Below are 18,963 nucleotides of genomic sequence, written 5' to 3' on the forward strand. Positions count from 1 at the left end.
ATAAAAAAAAAGTCATCTATGAATCTAGACCACAGGGAAATGTAGGTCCAGTGTTGAGAAGAGTAAATATGATTTTCTTCAAATTGTTCCACATAAAGGCAGGCAAGCGAGGGAGCCATGATGGTTCCCATTGCTGTGCCTTTGATCTGCTTATAATATTTATGGTTGAACATAAAAAAAAATTCTGTTTGAAAGCTATCAATGCTAATTCTACCACAAAGGAGCTAATATCTTCTGCATAATTCATTGGCTGTCAAAGTAGAATAAATCACCTGCAGTGTAAGCGTCCTGAACGATGTTTGTGTCAAGCGATGTTATATCTGCTGTAACCAGCCAGCTGTATTCTGTACTGAAAGAAAAATTCTGCACAATGTGAATGAAATGTGAAAAGTCTGATCTACTTAATGGGCGCAACAAAGTCCACATACTTTGAACCCCGATACAGTTGGGTGGCCAGGGAGTGTGGATAGAGACTTATGGATTTTGGGATCAAGATGGAAGACAAAGGCCTCAAACAAAAAAATCGTACTCTTTGGAGGTGATGAATTTCTTGAATGCCGCTGAGTCTAATACTCTTTTTTTTGATTTATACCCATAGTTCCCCTGTGGGTTCCTTACCCAAAGGAAGGTAAAAATTGGAGTCACCAAACTGACGATGCATTTCCTCATAATAGGCTGAAGTGTCTAAAATCACTAAACCCATCACTATATGACCTGCGGACAAGGGTGGAGAAGGGTCGGGGCTTGACAAGCTTGTCTTTCCACCAAGTAAGGATGCAATTCCATCATGGCAATATCATAACACCAGCTATTCAAATGTAGCAATCCAAAGAATCTGAAGGACAAGCAGAATCCATTTCGACTTATGGAGCAATTACAAAGGCAACAAATCTGTATGTTAGAGAAGTAAACAAAAATAAGACAAATAAGAAACCGATCTGGTTTTCAAAGGAGGTGGCTGATAAAATAAAGACAAAAAGTACAGCATTCAATAAATATAAAGTATCTAAAAAAAAAAAAAAGAACACAGGGAAAAATATCTGGTGAAACTGAGGAAGACGAAGAAAGAAATCAAGAAAGCAAAAAGTCAGGCAGAAAAAAGGATTGCCAAAGAGGTAAGGCGAGGTAACAAAACATTTTTCAGATATATCAGAGAAAGGTCCAAAGTGATATACTGAAATTGAAAGGTGACAAAGATCAATGTATGGAAAAAGATGAAGAAATGGCTGATATATTAAACAAATACTTCAGTTCGATGTTCACTAATGAAGACCCTTGAGAAGGACTGTCACTAATTAACAATATTGTGAATGGAGGTGGAGTAGATAAAATTACATTTACAGAAGAGAATGTATGGGAAAATCTAGGAAAAATGAAAGTGGACCAAGCCATGGGGCCGAATGAAGAACATCTCAGAATACTGAGGGAGCTCAGAGATGTGTTGGCGGGTCCACTGAAGGACCTGTTAAATAGATCCCTAGAAACGGGAGTGGTGCTGCAAGATTGGAGAAGAGCAGTGGTGGTCCTGCTTCACAAGAGTGGGAGCAGAGAGGAGGCTGGAAACTACAGGCCGGTTAGCCTCACTTCAGTGGTGGTAAAATTAATGGAGACTCTGCTGAAGGAAAGGAAAGTGAACAATCTACAATCCAGTGGATTGCTCGACCTGAGGCAGCATGGATTCACCAGGGGAAGGTCCTGTCAGACAAATCTGATTTTTTTTTTTGATTGGGAGACTAGAGAATTGGATCAGGAAAGAGCGCTCGATGTGATCTATTTGGATTTTAGTAAAGCTTTTCATATGGTCCCACATAGGAGACTAGTAAACAAAATGAGAAGCTTGGGAGTAGGTGCCAAGGTAGTAGCGTGGATTGCAAACTGGTTGACTGACAGGAGACAGCATGTAATGGTAAAAGGAACCTACTCTGAAGAAAGAATGGTGTTAAATGGAGTGCCATAGGGTTTGGTTTTGGGACATATTCTGTTCAATATCTTTGTGAGCGACCTGACGGAAGGGATAGAAAGTAAAGTTTGTCTGTCTGAAGGAGTAGAGAGAATGATAAATGATTTAAGAAAGCTTGAAGAGTAGTCAAAGATTTGGCAGCTGTGATTCAGTGCCAAGAAGTGCAGAGTCATGCATCTGGGGTGCGGCAATCCAAAAGAGCTTTATGTGATGGGCGGTGAAAGACTAATGCACACAGACTGGGAGAGGACCTTTGGTTGGTAGTGTCTGGTGATCTGAAGGCGGTGAAGCAATGTGGCAAGGCGATAGCTAAAGCTAAAAGAATGCTGGGCTGCATAGAGAGAAGAATTACCGGTAAGAAAAAAGAGGTGATTAATGGCCTTCTACAGGTCCTTGGTGAGGCCTACTGGGTAGATTTTCAAAGGGGTACGCGCGTACCCCCCGAAAACCTACCCCAAACCCCCCCCCTGCGGGCACCGAGCCTATTTTGCATAGGCTCGGTGGCGCGCGCAAGCCCCGGGACGCGCGTAAGTCCAGGGGCTTTGCAAAGGGGGCGTGTCGGGTGGGCGGCACAAATTTCGGGGTGGGGCAGGAGGAGTGTTGGGGGCGTGATGCCGGCCCGGGGGCGTGGTCGAGGCCTCTGGACCAGCCCCCGGGTCGCATGATGGCGCGCCCGCGCAGATTTACGCCTGTTTTCTGCAGGCGTAAATCTGCCAACAAAGGTGGGGGGGGGGGGTTAGATAGGGCCGGGGGGGGGGGGGGTCGGTTAGGTAGGGGAAGGTGGTGGGAGGTGGAAGGAAAGTTCCCTCCGATTTCGGAGCGGCCTTGGAAGGAACAGGCAGCACGCGCCGGGCTCGGCGCACACAGTTTGCACAAATGTGCACCCCCTTGCGCGCGCCGACCCCAGATTTTATAAGATACGCGCGGCTACGCACGTATCTTATAAAATCCAGTGTACTTTTGTTCGCGCGCGCGTAAATTTATAAAATCTACCCCACTGTGTTTAGTACTGGTGCCCATATCTCAAAAGAGATAAATACAGGATAGAGGCGGTCCAAAGAAGAGCGACCAAAATGGTGAGGGGTCAGCACTGGAAGACTTATGAGGGGAGGCTGAAGGATCTGAATATGTATACCCTGGAAAAGAGGAGGTGCAAGGGAGATATATGATACAGACCTTCAGATATCTGAAAGGTTTTAGTGATGCACAATCATCAAACCTTTTCCGATGGAAAGAAATCACTAGAAATAGGAGTCATGAAATGAAACTCCAGGGAGGATGATTCAGAACCAATGTCAGGAAATATTTCTTCACGGAGAGGCTGGTGAATGCCTGGATTGCCCTTCCGGAAGAGGTGGTGAAGTCAAAAATAGTGAAGGAATTCAAAGAGAAATGGGAGAAATACTGTGGATCCATAAAGGCTAGAGGTTGGAAATAAAGAAAAGAGTTCATGGGGGATAACTGAGGGTAACTTGCTGGTGTGGCAGTTGCTACCCTCAACAAATAAGCCTTGATACTGTGAATGAAATGCCATCATTGCTCTCTGCTTCAACGTCAGTGAGAAAAGGGGAATTGGATTCAGACAGCAACCAACGAGGGCCTCGACTTTTATGGTTTGGGGAACAAATAAACATGGGGGTAACTAGCTGATGCAGAGCTTACTACCCTTACTCATTAAGCATGATACTTTTGATGCAATTCCAATATTGCTCTCTGCTTTTATGGCAACGGTTAAGGGAACTTGGATTCAGACAGCATCTGAGGACCCCGACTTTTACAGTCTGGAAACTGATAAGCATGGGGGTAACCTGCACAGTGCAGCAAATACTAGCATATGCTTGCTGGGCAGACTGGGTGGATAATTTGGTCCTTTTCTGCCGTCATTTCTACGTTTCTATGTACCAAGCTAGTTTGTCTTGAAAAGTTGCTGAAAATTGTTTTTTTATTTTCAACCGATGAATGAAAGAGTTGTATTCGAGTCTGGAAAGAATCACAACTGTAAGATGGGACAAAAAGCAATTGATCTTTTTGAAAACTACTTGTTTAGCTGCTTATATCTCTCTGCTTATGAAAACATTTATTTCTGAGGTTGTATGTGTACATTTTGATTTGACTTTAGTAATTTTGCTATTCATTTTCACAGTGCTTTATGTGGAAATTTTTTGTGGTATTAATATAGAGAGGCACTTTGAATAGGTACACTATTGTCTCAGATATATATATATAGAGAGAGAGAGAGAGAGATTTAGTTCAGTATAACCAAAACAATGGCAATCATTTAAATGGTTTTGCTGAAAATCTCCTGTGTGCTACATTAGCAGACTTCGAAGCTGCCATCTTCTTTCTAATGCAGGGATTTCTAAACCTATCCCATTAAACCTATAACCAGTCAGGTTTTCAGAACATCCACAATGAATACGCATGAAGTAAATTTGCATAAAACTGAGTCTGCAGTGTGCATATATGCGTGTGTGTATTTATGTATATTTGTCTACCCTGTATACTGTGGTTCTTTTATTTTTTATTAGCAGTCATATTGTGCATTATGCTATTTTTTTAAAACTTTATTCAAATTACAACATCCACATTCATTTGTTTGATTGTATGATTTATATACTTTTTTTGTAAAAAAAACAAAAAAAAAAAAAACCCCAACTCTTTTTTCTGGTAATTTTAATATTACAATATAAGAGGGGTTTTTTCCAAGTAGTTGGGTAATACCAGCTTTTTAAGGTTTGATAAAAATAAACGTATCTTTGAGATATAAAATTGGCTCATTAGTGTTCCTTACTGGTACTTGATATTTGTATATATGTGTGTGTGTGTGTGTGTGTGTGTGTATCATGTATATTCATTATCAAAATTCTAAAAGCCTGACTGGCTGTCAGATCGGTGGGACAGGATTAGGGACTCCTATTCTAACCCATATCTGGTCCTATCATTCATGCTCTCTGTCTGGCACTGAAGTGGTCCAAGAATTTTAAGTCTCTTGCATGGTACGTTAAATCTCACTGATCGCTATTTAGATTTGTAAAAGTTATTCCTCTTAACAATGCATTATATGCTCAAGGCAAGAGCTTTAATATAACCACCATTTCTGGACTCGAGCTAGAGGTGTTTGAACTTCAGAATTAAAAAGGGAGGTGGATAAATGATATCCATGAAGTACTATATTTTTGATCTAATGTTTTACTTTTTAATCCTTCTATTCTAGTGGTCATTTATGAACGAACTAGATAAACTGCAGTGTTTGCAGTCTCTGACCTGTAGAAACAATCCTTTAATGGAGTCAAATAAGAATCCAGGAACTGTGTGGCAGCTGATCATTGCAAAAATCAGTAACCTGAAATTCTTAAACAGGTCTCAGGTATGTCAGACCGGATAATGACGGTAGAAAACGTAGACTCTCTATAAAGATTGGGAATTGATCTTAAAATGTAAAAGCTATCAGAATACTCCCATTGCTCCGAGGTAATTACAAAGGGTAAAATATAATTGGTTTTTCTCAAGTGGAAAATAGTTGTCCCATTTAAAAGTGGTGAAAATGAATGTGACATTTTTTTAAATAGTAGACTGCTGAATAAAATTGTAATCACTCTGAAAATATTGATAAAAATATGGATTATGGTAAAATGAGTACAATAACCTGATCTTGTCCATTATGGGCATTACGAAAAATTAAGGAATTCTGTCTCCCAGTCATCTTCGAGTTTTCCAGCCTCTCATTAAAGTGGTTTATGAGTGCACAGGGAAATAAATCCTCCTCTGGTGTACAAGTGATGCAGTCCTTAATATAGCAAAGTCCATCTGACACTTTGAAACTGGTTGGATGGGTGAAGAACCTACTTATTCGTATGTGTTCAAAATCTAATAAGATGCAATTCTCTTTTTATTAAGTAGCATGTACATATATTTTTCTGTTAGTGTCAATGTAGCAGGAATTCTGAATTTTCAATATACTACAAAAGCATGACATGATTTTTTTTATTTGCATATTTTGATTGCCATTATTTGGTTAGAAACTTAGAACATAATATAAGAGAGAGACTATATGGCTCATTCAGTCTGCCTATCCACATCTCCTGCTCAGCTTTAGAGTCCCTTCCTCTCCCTCGGAGATTCTCCGTGCTTCTCCCAGGCTTTCTTGAATTCACCTCTGTTCCATGCATCCACCGCCCTTTCTGTAAAAACATAATATTTCCTTAGGTGACTCGTGAGGTTTTACCCTCATCACCTGACCTTTGTTCCAGAGCCTCCTTTCCACTGAAAGAGCCCTGCTTCCGGCACATTTATTCCTTGGAGGTTTTTAAATGTCTCTATCATATCGCCCCTTGTCTTTGATCTACATCTGGATGTTGTTTGAGGCTGGGACCGCATTTAGCATACTTTGCTGGTCAGTGCGGTGCGGTGTGCCTTTTCGTATCCTCCCAGCTGCATGAAAATTTGTAGCCGAAATAATGGTTGGAAAACTTATGTCTTAAACATTTTTTTAAATTCTTTGAGCTGCATCTCAGTTACTTGTTTCTTTGTACCATCACACTGTATTGGCAGGCAGTTCTGGCTATCAAAGACATTTTGCAGTTTGCATCAGAGTATATGAATACGCTTAGGGGTAGATTTTAAAAAAGGGCACTCTCGCGTACTTTTGTAGGCACATCAGGCGCAAACAAAAGTACGCTGGATTTTAGTAGATACGCGCGTAGCCGCTAAAATCCCGGATCGGCGCGCGCAAGGCTGCCGATTTCGTGTAGCCGGCGCACGCCGAGCCGCGCAGCCTACCTCCATTCCCTCCGAGGCCGCTCCGAAATCGGAGCGGCCTCGGAGGGAATTCGCTTTCGCCCTCCCCTCACCTTCCCCTCCCTTCCTCTACCTAACCCACCCCCCCGGCCCTGTCTAAACCCCCCCCCTACCTTTGTCGGGGGATTTACGCCTCCCAGAGGGAGAAGTAAATCCCCGCGCGCCAGCGGGCCGCTAGCGCGCCGAGACGCGACCCGGGGGCGGTTCTGGAGGGCGCGGCCACGCCCCCGGGCCCGCCCCCGAAACGCCGCGTCCCGCCCCGAAAACGCCGCGCCGATCGGCCCCGCCCCCAACACGCCCCCCTCGAGAAACCCCGGGACTTACGCGAGTCCCGGGGCTCTGCGCGCGCCGGAAGGCCTATGTAAAATAGGCGCGCAAGGCCCTGCTCGCGTAAATCCAGGCGGATTTACGCGAGCAGGGCTCTTAAAATCCGCCCCTTAGTGTTTCTCTGAGTTAAGTTTAGCATTCTCTAGTGTACTCTAAATAGCCTGGGGTTGAGGCATAAAGATACAAAACCAGTGGCTCCTAATTTTGGATCACATGCTGAGGTCTTTTTATTTTTAAAGTCAATTGACCACATTCTGCTCAACCGTTTTTGGGTTTTTTTTCTCTGTTGGGTTTTGTTAATTGTTCTTCATTTAGATTACATGCTGCTTAGGAGGGAATTTTCAAGCTTTGTAAGCTGCAGAATAGTGTATGCGCTGATTGGATTCATGGTAGACTCTAAGCTTACCGGTGTCCTGTGCAAAAACTGGCCCCTCCCGCTCAGCAGGAAAATACCAGCTCCATTTATGCCAGTGTCCCCAGCCTGTCCTACCCCTATTACCCTGATCCTTATTTGATCCTTCCTCTCCTCAATGACAAATCTTTTTTTTTTTTCACCACTAGAATGCACTGCAGGTGTAATGAACTCTCCCTTCACCGATAGGTCGGCCAACACCATCGAAGTCTGGGCTATGTGCAGGATGGGTCAGAACCCCATTATAAACCTTGCACCTAGAGTTCGTTAAACGTACCCAGCAATGGGTGCAGAGCAGGACTGAGAGATTCCCTCTTCAGTCCACCATGCAAAAAAAAATTCTTCAAATGTTAATCCCACCTCAGTAACAATATCACAAATTGTTTTCCAAAACTAGGCAATCTGTGGTACAGCATAAAATTCTGCAAAAAAAAAAAAAAAGTCACCCAGAATTTATGTGGCAAACAAGCCTGCCATACCAAAACAGCACTAATGCCCAGGATTCAAACAACCCTGCTTATGAAAATGTAGCACTGCAAATATTACACCGTGCCTCATATACCAATAGTACACCTATTGGGAAAACAGAACAGGCAGAATTCCTCCAGAGCCATTTACAGAAACTACATGCTAGCAGAGTATCTCACCTGTAATACACACACATACCACAAACTGACTCTCAGCAAGTACAGAATAAGTGACTACAAATCAGAAATAAAACTTTCATACAGAAACTAAAATAGAATCCCCCCAGAAGCTCCCTGCACCGTGCAAAATCCCACAATATCAGAAATGCACATTTCCCAAAGCTGACCTCTTCCAGTCACTAAACTAAAAAGAAAAGGCTTTTTTTTTTTCTGTCTTTGTGTCTTGACATTTTTGTAATCACCTTGATCCTTACTTTTTTTTTTTCTGCTTTTCTCTTATCCTAAGTCCCATTTCAGCATCTCCTGTCAAAAACTCTGCTGCAGATCAAATCTGAATAAACATTTTGAATCGGATGCTAACAGAACAACCTTAAAACTTGTTTCTGCATTTTTTTTTTATTTGTAATCCCTAATGTGTGAAACAGATTTTCCCACAAGAAAGGCAGGGAGCAGAGCTCGACTATCGCAAAATATTTGGAAATGACTGGCTGCAGGCTGGCGGGAATCAAGACCCTGAAAAAAACAGACCCAATAAGGAGTTTCTGGCTGACCATCCTAGATATGAATTTCTCTGTAGAAGTAAGTCTGCAGTGTTTCCGTATTTCTAATTTGTAGCTTTTGTACGTGTTTTTCTAACCATTCTTTATAGAGATGTGCTTTGGCCATTTATCGGCCCGCCGCGGGAAATTTCAGTTTCCCGCGGTTTGGGCCTTTTTTTTTTTTGGCCGTCCCGGATTTCGGGTTAGTGCGCGCCAACGGGTGAAAAACGAATTTCGGGAAAATTTGTGCTTCGTTTTTTGGGGTTACCGAAACAGGACGAATTAGACGATTTCATTGAAATCGCCTAATTCGTCCCAGACGACTGCACCTCTCTAATGCTTTATCAGGTGCCTGGTGTACTAAGCGTTACTATTGCAAGTACAGGGTGAGCCTTTTTCCGTTGTTCTTTTATACATGTAACGTATCGTTTCCCATTGGAGCCCAGGGGTGGAGGAAAGAAGGCCGCCATTACTGTGGGGGTCCCCCCGCCAGCCAATGAGTGGTGCTGAGGGGGTGCCCCACAGCCGGCTCTGTGGGGAGGGGGCTGAAGATGGAGGTGACTAAAAGAAAGAAAGCGATGCTTTTAACGGTTTTCACAGACTTGTCAAAAAGATGAAAAACGGTGCTCAGGAGAGTGGGTTGGGAGGGGGGGGGGGGTTGGGCAAAAGTCCATAATGGATTTAGTTCCACACACAGAAATCAGTTCCAGCGTAAAAGACAGAATGTGGGCCTGAAGAATAATCCCTTCGGCATGAATGGTGATGGCCACTTTAATATCCTAATAAAGCGAGCTATAATCAGGGCCCCTGGTCGCCTACAATTTCTTGGCTGCGGTAAGGGCTGCAGAATCGACTAGTCCTGGCCAAACTGCCATGGGAAGCTGGGGACCCTCTCAGAAGCAAAGCATTGGTGGCAGTGGGATGGCAGAATGCCCCTCTCCTTCCCTCCCCCTCCTCGGAATAGAAATATTGGTGGCAATGGGACACTGCAATCTCCCCCCTGCCCCCGCCCCTTGCAGATCCTCTCACTCACCTGTTCCTTTGGCAAAACAGGAGAAAGATGACAGCCTTGCAGGGTCTCTGGCGCATCCTCCTACTTACCAGGCTAACTTGGTGTGCTTTGAGCCACGTGGCTGAAAACGCAATGCCTCGGGCACAGCAGGGAGGACGCCGATGAACCGGAGGCACCAATAAGGTTGCCCTTATCATTGTCCTGTTTCACTAAAGGAACTGGTGAGAGAAGGATCCTGAGAGGGCAAGGAGGAAGTGAACCGGGGAAGGAGTGAACCAGAGAATCGGTAAGGGGGGGGGGGGGGGGGCGTGAATCGCGGATTAGTGGGAGAGTGAGTGATCTTGGGGATCAGGGGAAAGGAGGACGTGGATTGGTTGCAGGATGTAAATCAGCCTGGGGATCGGTGAGGGAAGGAAGGGAATGAACCAGGGTGAGTGAGAGGATTGGGGGGGGGGGGGGGGGTTAGTGAGTGAGCCAGGATTTGAAGGGTTCAGGGGGAGGGAGGAAGGAAACCAGGGTGAGTGAGGGGGATCAAAAGGGGCTTTGGAAGGGAGATATAATGGAGAGGATGGTTGTGTGATTGGGGGGGGGGGGGGACTGAGGCTTTCTGTCGTCCTTCTCCACTCCATCCCAATCTTCTCCCCTCCCCTCCCTCTCATCTCTAGTCTTCCTCTTCTCTTCATCCCAATCTTCTCTCCTTTTCCACCTCCATTGCCAATACTCCCTTTCTTCCCACCTCCCCATCCCCTCTCATCCTCCCCACTCTTGATCCCTCTTCTCTCCCATCCTTCCTCTCCTCTCATTCCCTTTCCTTATCCTCCTTGAATCCCCAATCCTCGCCACCTCTTCCCTCTGTCCACCTTCATCCTCTCTACCCCTCCCACCCAAGATTCCTTCTTCATTTCCCTCCTCTTCAGTCTCCTCTCTCTTCCCATTCGCAGATCTCTTTTTCTCTAATAAAGAACCAAATGAATTAACTGGACACAGAAATATCGGAACACAACTTTATTTTTATAAAATAAAAAAAATTAAGTTACAGCTATATGCGAAATTATGCAAATTTGACCCATAATTGTTGCTGAATTTTGAAAAATCTGCCACAGGAAACTGGGGCTGTGAATATAACTACATGGCGATGATGACGGAATAGATTTAATTGTGAAATCGTTTCATATCACCTGATGTCAAAATAGTATTTCTGCCTACCTTCTGCATTTGAGTGTGGCCATATGATTTTCACTGAAAGTACCTTACTCCAGTGTTGTGAATAAACATCCAAATCTAATAAAAGAGCACGTGCATTCCATGCTGGGTCAGACCAGTTGTGTCCTTTGTGGCCAATCTGGGTTCACATGAAAGGACCCTGAAGAACCTAATGGGGAAGTCCACTCACTCTTAGATGTTCTCGAAGTCCTACTTGGTTGTTAATTAATGGACTTCTCAAGAAACTTGTCTAGGTTTTTTTTTTCCTTTTTTATAAACCTAACCTTGATAATATTCTCCAGCAACAAATTCCACATCTTAATTGTACATGAACTGAAAAAAATGCTTTCTTAAATTCATTTTAAATCTGCCACCAGTTAGTGTCCTCTACTACCTGTTAGTTTCAAGAAGTGTCCCCTAGTTCTAGTATTATTTGAAAGGATAAATAATTTTCCTATTCCCTGATCCACTCTACTCATGATTTTATAAATTTTTATCATATTTTATTTATTTATTGTATTATATTCCACCTTCAGGATTACATTCAGGCACTGTGGTTATCCTTTGTCATCTCATCTTCATATTGAGGAGCCCTAACCAGTTTAGCTGTCATAAGGGAGCTGTTCCATCCCCTTTATCATTTTATTGCCCTTCTGTGCACCTTTTCTAGTTCTAGTATCCCCTTTTTGAGATGGGGTGACCAGAATTGAACACACTACTCATGGATCCATACAGAGGTATTACAATGATCACAGTTTTGTTTTCTGTTCCTTTCCAAATAATTCCTAGCATTCTGCTTGCTTTTTTGACTGCTGCCACACATTGAGCCACGGATTTCAACTTATTGTCTAGAATGACTGCAACGGTCATTTCCTGAGTGCTAACCCAATATTGTATACTAAGGTTAGCCCTGTTTTGTTTTTTTTCCCTATTTGCCTCACTTTGCACTTGTCCACATGAAATTGCATCTACTATTTGCCACTGTTTACCTTGTTTTGCAAATACAAGTATTTGATGGTAATGTGCTTGTTTGCCAGCTGAAGGGGACAGTAAAGTGCTGAAAACAGTAGTGTCCTAAAACTTCAGACTTATATTTCAAAAGTCCTTTTCAAAGTAAAAGGTTTTTCTCTCCTAAGGATAAACAAGAGGAGGATAACTAATAGGACACTGTAATATTAGGGCATAAATTATGTTGACATAACAGGGCAGATAAAATTGGTGGAAGAGGTGGCACTGTATATTAAGGATGGTATAGAGGCAAGCAGGGTAAGTTTTACAGGAAACAAACTTTAAAATACTTATGGATAAAAATTCCAAGGGTAAAAGAGAAGAGTATAATAGTGAGGATAAATCGCTGCCCGCCTGGCCAGAATGAGGAAACAGCCTGCAAAATGCTACCAGATTAGACTGGCTAGCAAAATGTGCAACACAGTAATCAATGGAGACTTCAATTTTTCCGCTATTGATTGGGTAAATGTCAAATTAAGATATGTTAGAGCGGTAAAGTTCCTAGATGCCGTCAGTGACTGCTTCATGCAGCAATTGGTCATGGAACCAATGAGAGGGGGAACTAAATTAGATCTAGTTCTCAGTAGAATGCAGGGCCTGGTGTAAGGGATAATGGTGGTGGATCTACTTGACAACAGTGATCATAATGTAATAAAATTTGACATAATCACTGGAGGGTGAATACTAAGGAAAACTACTGCCATAGGGAAACTATGATAAAATGAGGAAATCTGTTAGGAAAAAAAACCCTGAAAGGAACAACCCACAAGGTTAAACACTGCAGGAAACATGGACACTGTTTAAAATGAACATCCTTGAGACCCAGACACATTAAAAGAAAAACCATATGACTGCTGGTGTGGTTTAAAAGTGAGGCAATTAAAGCCAAAAGGGCATCATTCAAAAAATGGAAAGCAGACCCAAATGAGGAAAATAAGGAAAAGCATAAGCACTGGCAATTTAGATGTAAAAAAAATAATTAAGCAAGCTAAGAGAGAATTTGAAAAGAAGCTTACCATAGAGGTAAAAACAAATAAGAAAAACCTTTTCAAGAACATTCAAAGCAAAAAGCCTCTGAAAGAAGCATTTGGGCTGCGAGATGACCAAGGAATAAAAGAGAGCCTGTGTTGAGAATTGGCTTCATCTGTATTTGTACTTTAATATGCACAGTATTACTGTTGATGTATATTGGTATCTGCATCCTGTTCAATAAATATTAGATTTAAAAAAAAGGGTGGTCAGGGAAGACAAAGCAATAGTAGAAAACGTAAATGAATCCTTTACTGAGGAGGCGGTCTGGGTCATACCGACACTGGAAATATTTTTTGAGGGCGATGACTCTGAGCAACTAGATGAAATTGTGAAAATGGAGGATGTAATAACACAGACTAAAGAATAACAAACAAATCACCAGGACCAGATGGTATTCACCTGAAGGACCAAAAAATGAAATTGCAGACCTTTTTCTGGTGTTTTGCAACCTATCATTTAAAACAGAGCTTCCCAAACCTGTCCTGGGGCCCCCACCTCCAGTCAGGTTTTCAGGATATCCATAATAAATATGCATGAAATAAATTTGTACATAATGAGTCTCCATAGTATACAAATTTATCTTATGCATAATCATTGTGGATATCCTGGAAACCCAACTGGCTGTGGAGTCCCCAGGACAGGTTTGGGAAGCTCTGATTTAAAACAGCCACAGTAGGAGGTGCTCAGTGTGATGCCAATTTTTAAAAAGGGCCTCAGGAATGCTCAAGGAAAATATAGGCTGGTGAGCCTGACATCTGGGTTGGGCAAAATGGTCAAAGCTATTCTTAAAAACAAAATTACTGACCACATAAATAGACATGGTTTAATGGGGGGAGAGTCAACATAGTTTTTACAAAGAGAAGTCTTACTTTACCCATTTATTAGATTTTTTTTTTTAGGGTGTAAATAAAAATATAGATAAGTAACCCAGTTGATATACAGGGTGGCCCATGGAAAAGTAGCCTACCTCCAATGCACTGGTATTGGAGGTGGGCTACTTTTCCATGGGCCACCCTGTAGTTGACAAAGTCCTTCATGAGAGAAGCCTCAGGAAATTGGGAGGTCATGAGATATGAGACAGTGGCTTCCTGTGGATTGATAAACTGGATGAAAGACAGGAAACAGAAGGTAGGATTAAATGGTCAGTTTTCCAAATGGAGAAAGTTGTTAATGGAGTACCCAAGAGTCTGTATTGAGACCTGTGCTATTTAGCATATTCATAAATGATCTGGAGAAAGGAACAACATGTAAGGTGACCAGATTTGCAGATGAGACAAAATTTTGAGTCATTAAAATGGCAACGGACTGTGAAGAACTGCAGGACTTTGTGAGTCTAGGAGACTGTGCTTCTAAGTGGTAGATGCAATTTAATATGGACAAGTACAGTAATGCACGTTGGAAAAATAATCCCAACTACAGGGGTATATGATGCTGGGTTCTATGTTAGGAGTCCCTACCCAGGAAAAGGACCTTGGAGTCCTTGTGGATGATACCTTGAAATCTTCAGTTCAGTGTGCAGCAACGGTCAAAAGGTAAACAGAATGTTAAGAATTAGTTGGAAAGGAATAGAGAACAAAACTGAGAATATCTGCTGGCAGAGGAGACATAACCCACTTGTTTGAACTGGTCTGGCAGGACTAAAGGAAAGGAAATCAACAGTAAGTTTAAATTTCATCTTGCCTTTGTCTGATGGCTTGAAGAGCTCTGCAGCTCATGGCAAACTTTTCTAAGCCACTCAGGACCTCAGTGCTTTGTTATATTAATCACAAAGCTCTTTAATGTTCTCAGCACTGGACACATCTGTAGCAGGTATGGATACTTGCTATTTTTTTATTTTTTAATAAAGAACAGTTACATCTTAGAGCTACATAAGTCATCCACCTCTGCACTGACAGCTATGCATTTTCTGTAACATCTGAACTAAAATATCCCAGCAAGGCTGTTAGGTCACAGCAACAATTAGCACCTTTCCATCCTTTCTGCACACTAATTTTGAAGGTTTTTGTACACTAGGATAATCTAGAATAGGAGACACTTTTGCCTCTGTCAAGTTGCTATCGTCAGAAAAGTATAATTACAAGTACGTAGTTACCCTCTGCTATGTGTTTTGGGGGTTATCATTGTGGTGTGCACATTTTTTTTTTTATACTGACATAAAGTTCAAAATATCCTGAAAAAAAAATCTGCCTCTAGGTTTTGCTAGGAACTAATCAGTGCTCTTGAGATGTGACTGCTGCTCTGGGATTCTAATGGAAGCCCTCCTGAGCCACTATTGGTAAGAAACCTTGTGTCCTGACGAAGACCGAGCATGCAGGTTAATTCTGATGAGAAATACCTGTTATGCCTCGCCTTCAGATACCAACGAAAAGGTGTAAGCTAAATCGAAATAAATCAGAGTATTAAATCAGGATGGTAACTCTGATCAGTTTTCTTGCATACCTATCAGATGTCTTGGAGATGCTTGAAAAGATGGGAATTATTAGGAAACTAGACTGGCTACTCACTGTTCTTTTGTTCATACATTTAAGTGTTCGGTGGTTGGGTTTTATTATTTACAGAATATGGTGCACCTGAAGATGGGGAGCTGAAGCAGGAACATCCATTCACTCTGAAGAATCAGCTGTTAAGTAAGACGTTTTAAGTATCTTGGAAAGAAATTGGACCCCCAAATGTTTATTTATTTATGTATTTATTTAATCAGCTGAACTATTGCATGGCTCTTAGGAATTGTATTTCTTCTCTGAATTTGTAGGAAACCTTTCAACCACTGATATGCTACTTCTTGAGTTCTGTAATGATCTGTGATAGTGACACTAGTAATGTCTATGGAGATCAATATGTAGGGAAGGGATGCAATATTTAAAAGATTCATGTTATTGAAATCTGATAAAGTAAAGGGCTTGGATATAATAGTAACGTTGTATTAAGGGGATACCCTGGTAGTGCGTTGAGAGGTAATACGGGTCCTGCTTACTGTAAAAACATTCCTAAAATGTAGATACATTTCCTTTTTGAAGCTTTGACCATTGTGTGTCCTGATCAACCCAATCGGAAACCAATTGAGAAGAAACTACCAGGTAAGAACAGCAACTTTAAATCATACAATTGTCAAAGGTTGCAAACCGTGTTCTGTTTGGAAAGAGTTATTCAAAGAGGTCCTAGATTAACGTCAACAAGATATTTGTTGATTAAAAAAGGAGAAATGTAAAAATATTATATTTTAAAGTGTATCTAAGGTTCATGGTATAAATTAGTTGCATGATTCATTTAGTTTGCATTAAAATAGTTGCAAAGGGCTGGCCTAATATGTGGCTCAGCACACTACCACACAGGAGACCTTGGTTAATAAGTTGCCCCTTCAGCTGGCAGTTTGATTCGTGCCACAGCAGCAGCTATTGTTCTCTAATTAATGAGAAGCAAATACAATAGAGCACTATAGATGGGCCATGTGCCTCTGTCCCCCGTTAGCATGGAGGATCCTTTCTGGGCAGCAGTGGTAGTATTCCACGCTCTGCAGGACCTGCAGTGCCTCAGGTTGAACTTTTTTCCATCAGAAGACATCTCATAGCATTTGTAAGCCACTCAGTATTTCTTTCCCACAAGCACAAAGAGGTCAGATCTGTATTTAAAAGGTCCAAGAATCCTAATACACATGTGACTATGCTATAAGACCATGAACCTAAGATTTTGCACTTTATGGGGAAGCAGTGTTTTCAGAATGCTGTTCTTTTCCACCTGCTTAGCAGGCAACCAGCACACCTTGTGGGATGAAGGGTGAACATTCATATGGCCTTTTCCCCTCAAGGGAAATAGGGATTTTATCAGTCTTTTATGGACAGATGGGGAGGAATGGAGAAATTACTTACCTGATAATTTCGTTTTCCTTAGTGAAGACAGATGGACTCAGGACCAATGGATATTGTGCTCTTCTGCTAGCAGATGGGAGACTGAGTCAGATTTCAAAGCTGACATCACTCTAGATATACCCCTGCAGTAACCTCAGCTCGTCAGCATTCTCTTTGAAAAGCCATTATGGATATATCTTTGCTTAAATAACTTGATTAAACTTGAGTAAAACTTGAGCTGGTTCAACTAATTTCCAAACTGGAGACAGCCAGTGCACTCAACCAATTAACATAAGAAACATAATAACGCTGACACTGGACCAACTGTGGGTGGCTTGAACTAGGTGTAGGCCGTATATTTGTATCCTGTTATACTCTTAATTCACATTTGTTAAGAAAATACCTTTTGAATTTTGTAAACCGTTATGATGGCTTCACCGAATGACGGTATATAAAAACTCAACAAATAAATAAATGAATTTGCTTAGTCTCGAGGTTTGCTATCCGAGGTTCTCCTTTTTCGGGGCAGCCATGGGCAGGATGCTGAGTCCAACTGTCTACACTAAGGAAAACGAATTATCATGTAAGTAATTTCTCCATTTCCTAGCGTGTAGCTAGGTGGACTCAGATGTACAAAAGCTACAGATGTACAAAAGCTACTCCCGGACAGGGTGGGAGGCTGCCTATGGCCCACTTAATACTGCCCTTGCGAAGGCTGTGTCTTCTCGAGCCTAAACATCCAGGCGGGAGAAGGTGTATTTGGAGGACCACGTTGCTGCCCGACAGATCTCGGTGGGTGACAGCAGCTTGGTTTTTGCCCAAGAGACTTGCCTGGGCCCTCATAGAATGAGCCTTAACCTGTGGAGGTAAGGGCTTTACTGCCTCGATGTAGGCTGCCTTGATTACTTCTTTGATCCAGTGGGCTAGGGTTGCCCACGAGGCCGCTTCTCCTTGTTTCTTCCCGCTGTGAAGAATGGACAAGTGGTCCGTTTTGCGCACCGGTTATGATCTTTCCAGGTACTGCATTAGGAGTCTGCCGACATTTAGATGGTGAAGAAGGCGTGAGTCTTCTGAGTCCTTATGTTCATCCGGAGATGGTAGCGAGATGGTTTGGTTCAAGTGAAACTCTGAAACCACTTTTGGAAGGAAGGAGGGGACAGTGCACAGTTGTATGGCTCCAGGCGTGAACCTCAGGAACGGTTCCCGACAGGATAGTGCCTGTAGTTCGGAGATGTGATGAGCTGAACATATTGCCACCAGGAATGCCATCTTCAATGTTAAGAGGCATAGTGACAGACCGCATGTTGGTCTGAAGGAAGCCCCAGCTCGGAAGTCTAATACTAGATTGAGATTCCATAGAGGCATCAGCCACTTTAGGGGTGGTCGGAGTTGTTTAACCCTTTCAGGAAGCAGGAAAAATCCGGATGGGTTGATAGCCGGATACCGTCCACTTCGGCTCTGAAGCAGGCCAGTGCGGCTACTTGGACCTTGAGGGAGTTGAGTGGACAACCCCTTCTTCATACCATCCTGTAGGAACTCCAGAATCATGGGAATCTTGGCTGTCCACGGGAGAATCCCACAGTCCTCACTCCAGGCTTCAAATACTCTCCAGATCCGTATGTATGACAGGGATGTGGAGAATTTGCGCACTCGGAGCAGGGTGTCAATCACGGCCTTTGAGTAACCGCGCTTCTTCAGGCGAGTTCTCTCAAGGGCCAGACCGTAAGAGAGAATCGAGATGGATCCTCGTGGAAAATCAGGCCCTGCTGGAGAAGATTCCTGTGTGGAGGTAGGCACAGAGGGTTCCCCGCAAGGAGTCTTTGCATGTCTGCGTACCATGGTCGTCTTGGCCAATCCGGGGCCACTGGTAGAACTAGTCCTCTATGATGTTCTATCTTGCGGATGATCCTGTCCAGTAGTGGCCATGGGGGGAAGTCGTACAGTAAGTCTTCCTCTGGCCAAGTCTGGACAAGAGCATAGATTCCTTGGGGTTGTGGCTCTCTGCTGTGGCTGAAGAACCTGGGGACTTGGGCACTGAGATGGGTGGCCAGTAGATCCATGGCTGGGAGGCCCCAGCGGTTTACTATTAGTTGGAAGGCTGTGGTCGACAGTGTCCATTCCCCCGGGTCCAGGCTCTCTCTGCTGAGGAAGTCTGCTGCGAAGTTGTCTTTTCCTGCAATA

The 18,963-nt window shown here is 42.8% G+C and overlaps 1 protein-coding gene across 2 annotated transcripts in view; it reads left to right on the forward strand.

Moving 5' to 3' along the window:
- TBCE (tubulin folding cofactor E) overlaps window positions 1-18,963 on the forward strand; it is a 131,414-nt gene that overhangs the window by 107,572 nt on the left and 4,879 nt on the right. For both annotated transcript variants that reach the window (XM_029593846.1, XM_029593847.1), the window contains exons 12-15: window positions 5,175-5,327; window positions 8,569-8,722; window positions 15,496-15,564; window positions 15,955-16,014. In XM_029593846.1, the coding sequence (XP_029449706.1) occupies window positions 5,175-5,327; window positions 8,569-8,722; window positions 15,496-15,564; window positions 15,955-16,014 (436 nt within the window). The remainder of the gene's footprint in view (window positions 1-5,174; window positions 5,328-8,568; window positions 8,723-15,495; window positions 15,565-15,954; window positions 16,015-18,963) is intronic.

The sequence above is a fragment of the Rhinatrema bivittatum genome, chromosome 3 (genome assembly GCF_901001135.1).
Source record: "Rhinatrema bivittatum chromosome 3, aRhiBiv1.1, whole genome shotgun sequence".
NCBI lineage: Eukaryota > Metazoa > Chordata > Amphibia > Gymnophiona > Rhinatrematidae > Rhinatrema > Rhinatrema bivittatum.